Genomic DNA, 14600 nt, shown 5'->3' with positions numbered 1-14600 from the left:
ATTTCATCTTTCAACCCCTTTAGACGATAGACGATGGGTGTTAAATTGATTTTAAAATTACTAACGTAATTTTATTTATTTATTTTTCTTTTTTCTCTCTTAAATTATACGTAGGGATGAAATTGATGAAATTAAAATGAGGTTTTAAAAGCGCGAAGTGGAAATTGAATTCGATGCCCTTTAACGCGTCTTAGACTGCATAAAATCGCAATACCTGCTCGTTTACCCGTGTTCGCTGCAGACTTCTTGGCACGGTCTTAGAAGGCCGTGATTTCCCCGATAAATTCAGCCCGGAGGACCAAAGAATCCTTAGCTCGCGAGTTCGTAGACTCTCGGCACCGGTTGTATGCGAAATTTCTCCAGTCGATATGCAAATTTCAGGTTGCCGCGGGGTCGTCGAGAGCCGAATCAATGGAAGGCTATTACCGCGCAGACAGATTATTCGGTGAAATTCGCGGAAAGTAATTAATGCTGGCTGACGCGAATTCGATTCGTCCATATAAATATTTTAATCGTTGGTTAACGAACTTTCCTCGATCGATCGACCAGACCATCCCCTCTTTCTCTCACTCTAACTATCTATCTATCTCATTTTTCCAACCGCGTTGTCACGGATCAAGTTTTCGTCGAACTAGCTACAGAACAAAGTGATTCCTAACGGAAGAAGGAAATTTGTTTTCTGAAAATTCGTTGGAGAAGTTTGTACAGACATCAAAGTTTCCTTTAGATACGGAACAATTCATCGAACATTTTTCCTTCCTTTTCTTTTCGTTCGAGAAAGATACCCGGGTGAACTTTGAGATTTATCGTTCTACATGATTCCTCCTTCTTCCTTTTTTCTTCTTCTTCTTTTGTTTCTCATACTTTTATTAATATCTACGAGCAAGGAAGTTCTTTGGGAAGGAACGCAACCACCAACGAACAAGTAAATTCCTCTTCTAATAAACGCTTACCAGTGGAAGGATATATTACAAACAAAGGAGCTGCTGTTGGGGGAATCCGTTGAGAGGTTTTCAGCATTCTTTCTCGCTTACCGCTCGCAGACTCTCTGTTTCAATTGGCAGGGTGGATTTTTATTACATCGGGAATTCAATCATCCCCTCTAGGGGTTCGTTAGCTTTACAAATTAATACTTCAGAAAATTATACGTTTTCAATTTTCCACCTTCCAAGCTTTTACATAATTCCATTTACGAAAAACATACTAATACCTTGAGGGGTAGTTTTATCGAGAATATTTTATTACAGCGAGAAACCTTCTCAGTCGCTTTCTAAGATATTAAAAATAAAAAATAAAAAACGGTAATCCTCGATTAAAAATTCCCTAAGAGAATAGCTTTCCTTACGGGGAAGAAAATTTCCACCGAAAAAGTGATCGAGATGTCGGGGGAAGTTCAGCACCGCAAAAGTACGATAATAGAAGGTCGCGACTCAGCGAGGGGGAACAGGATACGGAAGTAACGTACGCTTCAAAGGGAAATCTACGTTGACTGTGTTAGCTGGAAGTCAAAGGTCGATCGAAATAAAAAGATTCGCCGAGGAAAGTTTCTCGAGCTACTCGAGCTGCTTCTTTGCCGAGTCAGGTTTACGGATACATCAAAGAAAGTCTTGACTAGCCACACTTTGTTAAAATATCTTGCTCCGGCGAGTATTTAATGGAAAATTCATTTCCACGATTTTCCCGTTGGAAAAGAGTCTCTTTCCCCTTTTTTCCTGAAACGTCACCACCGCTGTCAAGACGCCGGGGACTCGATCTTGTCGAAGGGCTGGCTTGTTAGGGGAACAAGGCTGATGAAACGAAATCGTGAAGTGTAACGTTAATCAATCTTCGCGGTTGATAAGATGAATTGCACCGAGGGAACAGGCCTGGATAGGACGATTAATTAGAGACCGTAATACCTGCTGGGATAGGATCTATAGATGTGCACACGTGTGTTTGTGACTGTCCTTCGAGGAAGACATTTGTCTGGGACAATCGGCAAATTAAGGAAATTTTAATTTAACAGGGGGTGCATTAAAATTGATAAGTTTTTATTTTGATGACGACTTCGATAATCGATTTAATAATGCAGTACTTAATCGAGTAGGTCAATGTCGATGATTCATTTTCTTCGTCATTCGTCACTGTTTTCCTCCCCTACTGTTCGAAGCGCGGAAACGCGTGTATCCAGGGGACAAAACAGGCCGGCCACGTGGTAGAATTCTGGTTCAACGTGTTTCGCGAGCCATCGATTTGTCTCGTCATCGTTTACCAGGAACAGATTCGATGATGGATCATCTTCCTCTGGATAGATTGATCGCGGTTGCTCGAACGACAAATTTTATTTATTCCCCGGTTATACAGAGCGTCACAGAAATTATTTGCACCCTTAAAAATTACTAAGTATCTCAAAGGAGACACGGTGTACGGAACGAAAATTGATTAAGCGGAGGTTAAATCTGTCAGAGATACAGAGATTAATACATATTCAACGGTACGCGTTTTCGCACGCTTCAAATCGCGATGTCGGAATAATATTAGCGAGCGTTCATGTTCAAGAAGAAAATGTACCAAGTTTCCCGTTTCGAATTCGGTTTCGCGAGCTTTAATCGACTCGTACACCGAGCAAAAGTTGCGAGCCGATTCAGGCAGCAGCGTGACGCCATTCGGGAAAGCTGAAAACTTATCGAATCGTCTGAACGCTTTACATTAAGCATCTGTAAATCCTGGAATTTCCTTAAAATTCCAAGTTTAAATGCGGCTCGTTCGAAACAATTTAAAAAAGAAATAAGTGAAAAATATGATAGAGGGTGGTAAATTGGAAGCACCCCAACGAATCTTGCCCGGCTTGATCACTATGTATAATGTACACCATAGAGGAGGGCGTGTAAAGGAAATCGATTAACAGGCCAATTTCGAAATTCATTAGCCGATCAAGCTTGAATCGCTGTGGAGTTGCTGCATGCCAACGAGCTGATTAATCGGGACTCGACTGGTGAACTTTCCACCCGCCGATGACACACCTGCACACAGATTAAAATCACCCTGGCTCCACCGCCATGGCAATTGAAAGTCGTCAACCATGTGGAAATTTTCCGTGGAATTGCAAGAAAATAGGAACCGACCAAACAATGGAGAATGTGCGATCGTTCCTCGAGACATTCTTCCCTTCTAGACTACGGAAAAACAATGGTACTCTTTCAATTCATACTTTCACCATTTACCTTGGGCCACAAATTTTCAACGCCCCTTATGGATTATTTCTTTGTTAAAGGGAATTTGCAAATGTTAAAATTTAAAATTGAAAAATAAGAAGGGTAGATTGCGCAGGATACGCAGGAGGGTTCAGAATGCGGACGAAATAGGAGAGTGTCGTTTTTCAGGTGTTGGTTTATTCATTTTAAGATTCGGCGCGGCTGGGATTTGTCAGCCGATTTTCTCAGGTAAAGTTTTCCACTCGTAACCTCTCGACAATCTGAAACACTTGATTTATAGCGTGGCCTCCCGAACAGATGACTTTTTAAAAGATTACTCAACGTCCTGCAGGACCTATCATTCACACTTTCATGGACGTTTCGCAATCAGAAGGTCCTACGATATTTCTTTCTTAATTTTTCATATTTTCGTCTACAACCACTTTACTAAAAAGCACAAAGCTTTTTTTCACTTTAAGCTAACGAGTGCATTGTTGTGTCAAAGTGTCGAAGCAATTTGACGACGAAATTATCTACAATGTAGATATATATAGTTGAAAGATCGAAGGAGAAGAGCGAGAACTCTCGTGTAGGTGCACTTAAGCACTCTCACCTTTGAATCTCTAATGAAACTTGTTACAAGTTCCCGGTAGTTGCAACGTGTAAAATATCCGACTTTACTTCCATGATCGTCGAAATTCACGCGGACTTTACATCTATAGCTTGTGTAAAATTCAGCTGGTTTTACGAAGTTTCTGCATAAAACCTGCTGAATTTCGTATCGAGGCCAGAACCTTTTTTCCTCCTGGATGCCTTTCGTTCCTTTACATTTTCCTTCTACCTAGCGGGGGTGTAAATGAGTACTCGAGGCGTCAATTGTTATTTACTGGTTCGATGCAGAAAATAGAGAAAGAAATTCGGTGTGTTTGTTCAAATTTATTTTTTCTTGTTCGATGCAGAAAATAGAAATTGTCTTTGTTAGATTCTGAAGGATTCAATTTGAACACTTTTTAAATTTACGAAGGAAAGACGATTCAACCCTTTCCTGGAACACCTGGAACTTACGATGGTCGTGCAATTACGTGCAGGTATATAAACAGCAACCTAGTAGATAATTCGATAACATTGAGTCTCCTCCATTCCCCTCGGCTCCTTCGCCTTTCTTCTTCCCTTTGGGAACCATAAACTGCGACCATGGAGCTGCGATACTGTTACTCGAACGACTTTTATTCGCTCATATTGTCGCACCAGCAGCTTGTGTCTCTACGACAGATGTTTCTTTCTTTTCCTGTAATTAACACGTTAACCGTCTTGTATTTTCCTACCCACTGCAATTACTGTTACCAATGTGTAAGAGCAGAGGGTGTAAGAATTTATCATGAAATAATTTTTTTACATATCCATGTAATGCAGTCTTCTAATTTAAAAATTAGATAATTATCTAATTTGCAATTTTATTCCTACAATTAATTAAAAAATTTACATCACAATTTGGTCATTCGAAAAACTTCTCTAAAATAAAATTCTCTCTCTTCATGGCTATCAGCCAGCTAGCAGGATCAATCAACAGAGCTCACTTGATGTACATAGGTCGGTACAGCCGGTGTAAGCTGACCGGAAGTAGAGGCATAAAATCGAACGGTTCACCTAGAATCGAAAGGTAGCGATGGTTTTTCACAGTTCAACCAAAGACTCCAATCAAGTCGAAGAGTCCCACGGGACATTGCGGTTGGTAGTTCGAGCAGCTTCCATTACGTCCGACCATTTCAGCTTGAAGAATGTCCTGCGGCAGTGGCTCGTGTCGGGAGGTTGTCGGTCTGAAAACAAGGTGCATCGTACATACATCCGGACGATAATAAGGAGCTTTTTCTTGCCGTGTCACGGTGCGGTAACGAGCATCGCGTAACGTCGAGAGACTCGTTAAAGAACGGCCATTAAATCGCCGTCACGCGATTCTTCCTTTCCGGCCAATTTAACGCCGGCCAAATATTTCGGAAATCGAACGACTTACCAAACGAACGTTAGAACGTTCGAATAAAAATACTCGAATTATTTGACGAATTGGTATAAAAAGAGGATCGCGAAATCAGTTCGAACTAGGAGAGGCTAAAAGCTAGCGGAATAATGCTTCCATCCGTTCATTTTCAACATCGTAGCTACGGGGAAATTTTCTCGACGAGGAAGAGGTAGTTGACGGCGAGGACAACGACAATGTGGCGTCACCGGCCGCCTGCGGGCCCTCTTTTTTATTCATACGTCCCTGGCTCGAGAGTTTATCCATCTACTGGCACAGGGACGCGGGGGAAGATGAGCTGACACGCGGGCGAGAAGCGAGAAAGCTAAACCAAATTTGCTTTTCTACACGGTCTGTGTATCTACTCCAATTTGCGCCGCCTTGGACCGGTCGAAAAAAATATGCCCGTCTCCCTTCTCTTTTTTTTTCGCCCCGCGAAAGGAGGTCGCGCCGACGAAATTTTCAGCTGAATCCTTTAGCGCCGCCGCTTGCGTTCCTGGAGAACAATGACCTCCTGTTTGACGCGTCCCGGTATACATCCGATTATATGGTGAAATGAAAATTTTCAAAGAGTCGAAATTCAATGAATCAGCTTATAAAATTAAAAGAGCTGTTTATCTGCGCGAATGAAAAAAAGGTCTGCTCGAATGGGGAAGTTAAATGAATTTCAGGGAATGGAGTTGGAGAGCAAGTTAGCGAGGTTATTATCGGATAAGGATTAGGATAATGTAAAAGTTAATGAAGAAACTTACGTGAAGATCACGTGCAGAATATCACCGATGAGGCCGTTATGTCTCAAGGAATGCTCCGAAGTTTCGCAAATGGCCCTCAGCAGACATTCGTGACCCTGATATCCGTAGCTGTGCGGCAAGTCAGGAAGCAAAGTGAAAAAAAAAAAAGAAAAAAAAAGGAAAATAAAATAAGACCGTCCTCTTTCTGACCTACTATGACTTCTGGGTCACCCTACGTGCTCACCTACACCAAGCTTTTCCCGTTTTCTACAGTCTCTATACACAAATGACTGTTACGAAAGTGTAACGTCTCGTTCGGTACAATAGCACTAAATGCGACCATTAAGGTCAAAGGGTTCGCGAGTACCGGGGAATGGAAGATAAAAGCGCCATCAGGGATAATCAACATCAAACTCACTTGATAAATTTGTTCTCAACGAGTTGATAAAGCGTCTCTCTGTTCAGGCTACGCCTCTTTCGTCTTCCTGCTTCAGCATCGAACCATGGGTCACTTACGTTCACTGGAAGATTGTAAGTGGCTTCGAAGAAGTCTGCTATCGATACCGATTTGTAGGGATCCTCCAATGGTACCGCCAATGCGAAGAATAACTAGGAAATCAAAAATTTCACATTTTTGCCATTAAAGGTTCGAAGCTGGGTAACAGTTATAATAACTTGGCCCGAGGAAAAATTTCCATTCAAAAATTATAACAGATATATTTCTAGAAATTACCAGTACTTACCGCAAAAGTACTTTCATCTGGAAACGCCATAATATCTCTGAGGGGTCGATGTAGGACTTCAGCGAATTCGGAATTCACAATTTTCGAGGCGACTTGTTGGACAGTCACTGCCAGGCTGACCATTAAAAGTCTGCAAAAGGTTCACCTTCCATCATATCGGAAAATTTCAATAGAAAAGGTATCGCACACACAGAGAACGTTAGATGTGTAACGAATAAAAATTGAAAAATTCTAATGAACAGAACGTACAGAACTTCTTCCCGATAACTTCTCATGTTGCCTCGAAGAGAAAATACGAATGAAGCTCTGACACCTCTGGTTCACCTTCGTTCGGCGAACCGGTTCTTCGAAGGTGTTAATTAATAAATACAGCAGGTGGGAGGAGAATCAGTTAGAAAATTATAGGTTTGAAGGAATATAGAATTGGAGTGGCACGTATTATGCGAATAATCTCGTATGAGAAGAAGGATGTTACGTGGCTGAAATATGAATGGTGTAAAGGTGTTTCGAGGTGACGTAATTGGTATAGTGGCTGGGGATCTAGTTTGCCACGAAAAATGCCAAGGTTCGAGGCCCAAAGGGGCGAAATCCATTTATCTCTCGGTTTTACACCCCTTCTGTCCATGATGGCATCTACGGTGCGTGTTCAACCCACCAGTGTCGCTTTTAAATTGACTCGAAACCTATTCAAATATGTTAATAACATAGTCGTGACTCAGTCGTGCAACTTGGAAATCGAGCAATTTAAATTTTATTAAAAGGAAGAATTTCATATATCAGGGTGATAGGAAAAAATTTATTACAAAAAATTTCTACGCGACACTGGATGTTAGATCTAATTTATTTTCAAAATAATATAAAATTTAGAAATTACATCGTCGCTGTTTTAGCTCGCCATCCAAGGGGGTCGCGTTAGAAAAACCTCATCTGCATGCAAAGTACAGAAAGGGTCTGATTTTTCACATGTAACCGCGTTTCCTTTGTTCCACGGTGGTATTAAAAACGTGCAAGAAAAGAAAAGCGATTTTCCTCTGTCGTTAACGTCCCCCCGCCCCGTAATCCGGCAAACAAACTTAATGCGCTCTATCGAATCGCAACGAGGACGGAAGTTAATTGCCACTTTTTCTCAAATCACACGACCATCGTCGAACGACTATTTCTCTGTTCCTTAACTCGTTGCATCGCGTGTTTCATTACTCTTTTCGAACTCGTGTGCATCGATGTAAAACGCGCTAGAAAAAATGAAAAAGAAGAAAAGGAATTTAAAAACGAAGAATAATTACCGAGCTAAGTGGGTTCATTTGCGTACGCACGGTTTAACCTACGGGCCAAAGCTAGGCCGTTTTCAAGCCTGTGGCTCGCTAGCTTTTTCACCCGTTTCAAGGAAGTTTTTTAATCACCGCCACCCGGAGCCTCGGTGGATATCTGACGTGGAGGATCGTAATTGCATTTCAAAACGGCGGCCGGTTACGCGTCGAGAAGTTTTCCCGACTGACTCTTCGAAACCTTCACGCTAACCGGATCGTTTGAAAGCGTTTCCCTCGATTAATCGACCAGAATGAAATTCCATCTGCTACGATTCCGGGTGAAAAGTGTCAAACTTTCATAGCAAACCCCCCTTTGGAAGACGTTCCTCCAGGAATTCCTATGAATTCTCTGATTGCGAGAAGATCCCATATTTGTCAACGTAAAATCCTTCGAATCTTCGCATTTTTCAGATTTCTTTATTTCCTTGCTGTCTTTTTTTCGCTGTTTCTTTCCAAGAACGTTTATTACGTGCATCGACCGTTCGTGTATGACGTATAGCGACACTTTCTCGTTTTCACAAACAGGTCGGAGAGCATTTCTCCTCGCTAGGACGAAGTGCCTATTCACCGCAGATGCGTCTGTTACTTCTTCTTTACGGGGATAGAATATGCCGCGTTTCTTCTCTCCTTCGAGCAAGTTTCACCATTTCAGTAGCGTGTAGTTCGTTGAAACCATTGCTGGTATCGTAAAGACTTCCTCTATAGACTACCCAGGAAGTTAATAAATTATATCGGCCAGATAAATCCACGAGAAGATTATAAAATTGTACCAGTGATTTTTACAAATTGATTTTATTCAGAATCAATATTTTAATTTTCAAATTTGGTATGATATCTTAAAATGTTAGACGTTAGACGTAGATGTATCTTTTCCCTTTTTTGATTTCGAAATCGTTCCATGAATCCCTTTGCTAGCGCACGAATAATGTTCCAGAAATAAAAATTATTCATTTCTCGATTTATACACCCGATTGTAAATTGTAATTTCAGAGCTAGATTTGCATCGATGCGTCGACGAGTTGAAAGAATTCGCGTGGAAAAAAATCACTCCTCGTTTTTTCGTGCTTTGTCGGAGACCTCCCCCGTATGGAAGATGTTCTTAATTTCACTCTAATATTTATCGAGCTGTGAGTTGTTAACTGTAACGATGACGATATTACGCTCTTTGATTTTCTCTTATTTTTTATTAATATCGTTCATTCGACGTAGAAATAAAATTCAGTTGAAATTTCACTGGAAAAAACATACCCCTCCACTTTTTATAAATTATTAACTTGAACTTTGATTATCTTTTCGACATCGTGTAAATGGGGAAGTAAATTATCGGAGTTTTTTTTCAAGAATTTTAAATCAGCTTGTTACATTCTTTGCGGTATTTGGCACATTTTAAGGATGCTCGATATCCGAGCCGGCGAGAAACCTCGATCTACATAATCCACGTAAAAAAAACTCCCATGAATTAATATCTGCTCCTTCTTCTTCCTTGAGAATAATTGAGCTCGATGCTCCTTACGTGTCGATGAATATCAACGAGGATTTATTAGCTCTTCAAGTATTCACGAAGCTTTTTTTTCCAAAGAAGCTTATCCGTTTCGAACATAGAAACATTGATAATCATTTGTAATAAGGAACGTATCAAAATCAACCTTATCCTGATTAGGAATTTAATTTTTCATTAAATAATACTTGCATCAAAAATGAGAAAACGAAAGTTATATTTATTTTCTAACTCAAATAAAAAACAGAGAGAGAGAAAGAGAAGGGAAGAAGTTGGGAATAAAATAAAATTGTGACCATCAGAAATTTTTCCGAATTTTCATGTTCGCGTTTCGCGTGCGGCCAAGTTGTTAGATTTTCGTCGAGTTTCAATGGTACGTTGGAAGTTCCCAGCGGTCTGTAATTTCCTCTGAGCGTCGACCATTCTAATTTTAATGATAGAGATGTAACGTTCCCTCGGTCCATCCTCAGAGACCGCGGGAAAATCTGTTCAAAGGCGCCGCCTCGAAATTACGATCCGTACACGCCTCTAAACAGAAATAACGCGCGATGCACAATGAACTGCTTGCCTCTGCTCTTTTCAACACCGACCCCCGTGACCGAACGTTAATGAATTGCTCGTAAACTTTCACCCTTCTGTCCGTCGAATGGGAAATTAAATGCATCGCGTTAAATACAGAATTCGATCGCGATTTTCTTGAAAAAAAAAGGGGGACGAGCGTCCGGAGGAATTTATCGTTGCAATTCAACCAGTTTAAGGCCCGGTTCACGGATCAGTGGAACACACAATTTTCGCCTTTACCGCGCGTTACAGCGTTTCAAGGGAAGAATAACTATTTCCGTGGTGAAAGTGAGGCACTATTTTTCGAGCTTCCTGTCCAGATGGAGATAAATTGTCGTTGAAATAGACCGGCCTCGTGGCTGCGCCCCTGAATGCGCTCATCGGCCCGAGGAAAGATGAATGAACTGCAGTTACCGACAGACGAAATGTGTGCCTGCGAAAAGGATCCAAGGATGTTTGTATTCCGTGCGAGAAATTGAAATTCTTTCGAATCGCTAAGAAAAACTAGCTACGATCCATTCCGAGCACTTCGCAATTTAGGGACGTAATTGTATTAATAATTCAAAAGAATTTTATTTCGATAAATTGGAGAATCCTTTTCCCTGGAAATTCCATTCGATTTTCGAAGAATTTTTTTCAAGGTAATTTTCCTTTTTACCCTCACCGTTTCACGGAGGGTCACAATAACAAGCACGGTTCGATCCGTACGACGTTTCTTATCCGCAAATCCGATTCTTTCTTCGTACGTACGCTTTTTCTAGCCTCAGCCTTGAGAGGCTGCCAACCAATATCTGAGTAAGCTGCTCAGAATCAAGCACCCCTTTTTCCTTCCTTTCCGGACCTATTCAGAGAGGGGGAGAAAAAAAGGCGAGCCTCGAAGACAGCCAACGCTTTGATCGCCTCCAGTTCTTCGATAATCACCTTTCATAACCTGCGCGGTTTTTTTTCTCTCTCTCTCTCCCTCTCATTATCCCTCTTCGTTTATCCGTGATAATTCTCGCGGATATCGGTCCCAGTTCGAATCAATCCCTCGGGGTACTCGGCTGACTCAAGAAGGATATATTCCTCTCCGGCGTCTACGTGGCTCGTTGTTAAGGGGATTTATGACCGTGGCCGGATGCTTTGGCATAAACGAGACCCGGCGTAATACGAAAATAATGCAAATGCTGCGAGCGAATACGACGATACAATTTCAGAGAAGCCAAGGGAACAACGACATTCATGTGCTAAGAGGACCCACGGAATCGTACACGAGTTGCGATCTACGGTCTACGGATAGTTCGGGGGTGGGTTTTGTGTCTGCTCGTGGAGAATCTGGTATTTGGAGTTAGGATCTTACATGGAAGTTAAATGGACCTTGGTCAGAAGCTTAATGGAAATTTTGGTATCAAATTCTTCTCAATTAAAATTCAGAAAATTTAAGTAATATTTATTTATTTTCAGGATCGTTGACCGGGGGTGAATAACGCTGTAAAAATTGGATCACAAGAATGATAAACCGTGAGTAGAAACCTCATTAATTCGAGCGATTTGCAATTTGAGTATAATTTCGATGCAACCGGTCTAACTGACGCTTACACGCCTTGGTTGTTAACAGGAACCGCGATCGAAGCTGCTTCATTATTCGCTTAACTCGCGATAACGAACTAATTGCCCCTATTAACGAGTCCTCGCACCTCGCTGCTTGATCTCTCAGCCACGAAACAGTGCGAGAAACATTCGCCTGTCATTGTTCGGACGTTCATCATGCGGAGCATTTTTCTCCTTTCACTTCTGTTCGTGGGACACGTTGAACGATGTCCTTTGGAGTGTTTCGGGTACCTGGTCTTTCCGAAACCTGGAAATATATCATCGACTAAACTACAGGTAGAGGAAAAATCGATAATCAGTGACAAAAGTTTGATAATTATCAGGAGAGGGACGGTTTTCAGTGTGACAAAGTGTTACTTGATTAACATAAGAAGATATTTCATTGAATTTCTCATTGGATTTTATATAAAAATTTTCCTTTTCTGGCTAGTGTTGAAATGTCAGCAGATAAATGATCGGTTCGTTCTATCTGCTCGTTCTAATTAGGTATCGATCACTAATTGTTTAACCTGCTGCACGTGTTAAACAAAGGTGATAGGAAGCGTGAGTGGTAACTGTCTAGGGACAGAAACATGACGTTACAAAAGACACGACGTGATAATGATATCGTTGTGATAACTTGATACCCGTGTCACTATTGCAATTAGAATCCAATACTACTCGTGGTTTTAAATATTCCTATGAAAATTCTAACACCGTAAACTACAAACTTTTTATATCAGATATAAATTTTAGAAAAAGAAATTAACAAATTTTTCTAATAGAAAAGTGAAATAATAAATTTTCCTTTTTTTTATTTTAATTAATTTGAAATAATATTTTATCAGGATCAATAGTAGAATTTTCGATATCTCGGATAGATGAGCCGAAATTGTCAGAATACACGCAGCTTCGAATTTTCCTCGTATCCTCTATTTCTGGGGTCTAATTCGGTCCGATCGAATGTCAGTCGCTAGCCAGCCTGCCATTCGATTGGCGGTTATTATAAACGATCGATGACACCTTCGTGTATTTGAAAACCGTTCCAGGTAATCCTCGGCCTCGGTTTACCTATGGAAGTCGACGTCAGCCTGATTATGGGATATGTGGTGAAATTTAATTACGCCCTGCCCTCTAACGCTTCCTACTTGACGGATTCATATGTACGCTATGACAGATCGATCAGATCCGGTGTCCAGGTCGACGAGAATGACGAACTCTCGCCGGATCATCAAGGTACGTGATTTCTCTCTTTTCCTGTCTATCCACTCGCCAAATTATTCGTTATCCGTTAAACATACGTTTCCTGTCGTTTTACCCTTTCATTCCCATTTTTTGCAATTTCGATCCTGATTCTCTAATTAATGCAACTCGAAATATAATTTTTGCAATTTAAACCCCAATATTTTAATTTTTGCAATTCAGACTCTAATTTTTTAATTTTTACAATTGGGATCCTAATTTTTTAATTTTTGCAATTTGGATTTATTGGCATTTTACCAGAGGGTTAATTATATCGCGTTCAGATCGATAAGAAAGGGATTAATGAAATTGAATGGGAATAAAGAGCATCGTTCTCGTGGACGACGTTACATGACACGCAACAAAGGTAGCCTCATTAATATGTAAAGAAAGAGGATCTTCTTCTTATCTAGCTACTGAGCTTCCTTCGTCTGACTTTCAAGGCGAAGGGGTGCTCGTCCGGATTTAGAGGAATTGGACTGTTACGTTGGATCCGCCACTAGACTGATCCTCCTTTATCGCAATACATAAAATTCCCGGAAGTCTACTTAAAAAGGGGATACTTTAGCGATTTCAATAACCATAACGTTTCATTCAAAGAACACCGGCGAACGTTTCTAAACGATTGCTCTCAATTTTTCTTTATTAAACCAAACCTCTTAAGAATTCACCCTCTAACGTACAATATTATACAATTAAAATTGTGTCACTCTGAAATTAAGACACAATTTCCTTCTGATGGCTGTTCAAAGGGTTGATCGACCCTTTCTCTCCCTTCCAAGCCAGCCTGACGGAGAGTTTCTGTCTGCAGAGAAGGAAGTGATCATTAACAGATGGGAAATTTACGAAATTCTCGAGTCGGTTCTCGGCGATTCTCGATCCGGCAAGGCCTGCCTTTTGAGAGCGATTTGCGAGGCCTCCGCCGTGCCTTTTAACCGTGTTCACGGTCTCACCTCTCAGCTCATTCATCTTCTCCTCACGTGAGTATCGATTCGAAAGTTGGAACCGTACGAAAAAGAGGAATAGTGCCTTTTCACTACAGAATTTTACGATTCGACCTTAACAAAACATTTGTTTAATCCCCGGAGTAGTTTGATTTCTCATCCAACCTTCGATGTGAATTTATATTTCGTACCATTGAAACGTCACTTCTTGTCTGATTTAACTTTGTTCGCGTTTCAGACCGTCCAGCACGTCCGAGCCTTTCAGGAATGACTTTGATCGAGTGTATCACGCGGCTGAAATTATGGGCCGACAGGCAGTTAGCTCTTGCGACAATTTATTTCCGGAATGCTCTCAGAGCCCGTTGGACTACTTCACCGAGCTCCATGAATAATCATCTGATTAACAGTTGCTCCGACGAAAGACTGGATTATTCTTTTGCTGTTGTTATCCCAGCCATGGATTAGTTTAATTAATTGATCCTTCCTACCAGTTGACTCGACAAGGTCCTGTAAAAGTATCCATATATATATATTTCTTTTTTAATTATACAAATCTTGTAAACATCCCTTCCTGCAAACCACTAACGTTGAATTTCCTCCGGCAATTAATACAGATAAGACACTTTCACAGCGCCCTTAATCAACCTCGAACCCGAAGAACCTCGAAGCTCACGTTAAAGCAGTTAATCAAGCCTGAAGTCCGAAGGAGAGATCCGAGCGCGTTAGGAAGCAAAACGAAGAATCGATCGGGTTAGCTGCGGTCGAAACGGGGGGGCGTAGGGGGTGGGTTGTATCGAAAAGGCAAAGAAGTAATTTAT

General features: G+C 41.1%; 2 protein-coding genes across 4 annotated transcripts; one reads left to right on the top strand and one right to left on the bottom strand.

Annotated features, from left to right (window-relative positions):
* Positions 1–4854: 4854 nt before the first annotated feature.
* LOC117606332 (uncharacterized) lies at positions 4855–6942 on the bottom strand. 2 transcript variants are annotated; one of them, XM_034328682.2, is made up of 5 exons: positions 6911–6942; positions 6662–6791; positions 6337–6527; positions 5940–6047; positions 4855–4990 (listed from the first exon to the last, which is right to left on the bottom strand). In XM_034328682.2, the coding sequence occupies exons 1-5, from the start codon at positions 6934–6936 to the stop codon at positions 4855–4857; spliced, it is 591 nt and encodes a 196-aa protein (XP_034184573.1). In that variant the 5' UTR covers positions 6937–6942. The 2 variants fall into 2 exon arrangements, with proteins under 2 accessions (XP_034184573.1, XP_034184574.1); XM_034328683.2 differs by lacking the exon at positions 5940–6047.
* LOC117606330 (uncharacterized) lies at positions 6788–14536 on the top strand. Of its 2 annotated transcripts, XM_034328678.2 has the most exons (6): positions 6788–11387; positions 11471–11527; positions 11625–11893; positions 12646–12832; positions 13650–13818; positions 14021–14536. In XM_034328678.2, the coding sequence occupies exons 3-6, from the start codon at positions 11774–11776 to the stop codon at positions 14172–14174; spliced, it is 630 nt and encodes a 209-aa protein (XP_034184569.2). In that variant the 5' UTR covers positions 6788–11387; positions 11471–11527; positions 11625–11773; the 3' UTR covers positions 14175–14536. The 2 variants fall into 2 exon arrangements, with proteins under 2 accessions (XP_034184569.2, XP_076544651.1); XM_076688536.1 differs by lacking the exon at positions 11625–11893.
* Positions 14537–14600: the final 64 nt, after the last annotated feature.

This window comes from Osmia lignaria, chromosome 1 (genome assembly GCF_051020975.1).
Source record: "Osmia lignaria lignaria isolate PbOS001 chromosome 1, iyOsmLign1, whole genome shotgun sequence".
NCBI lineage: Eukaryota > Metazoa > Arthropoda > Insecta > Hymenoptera > Megachilidae > Osmia > Osmia lignaria.
The sequence above is the reverse complement of the archived record's forward strand: the minus strand, read 5'-3'. Positions and strand labels throughout refer to the sequence as shown.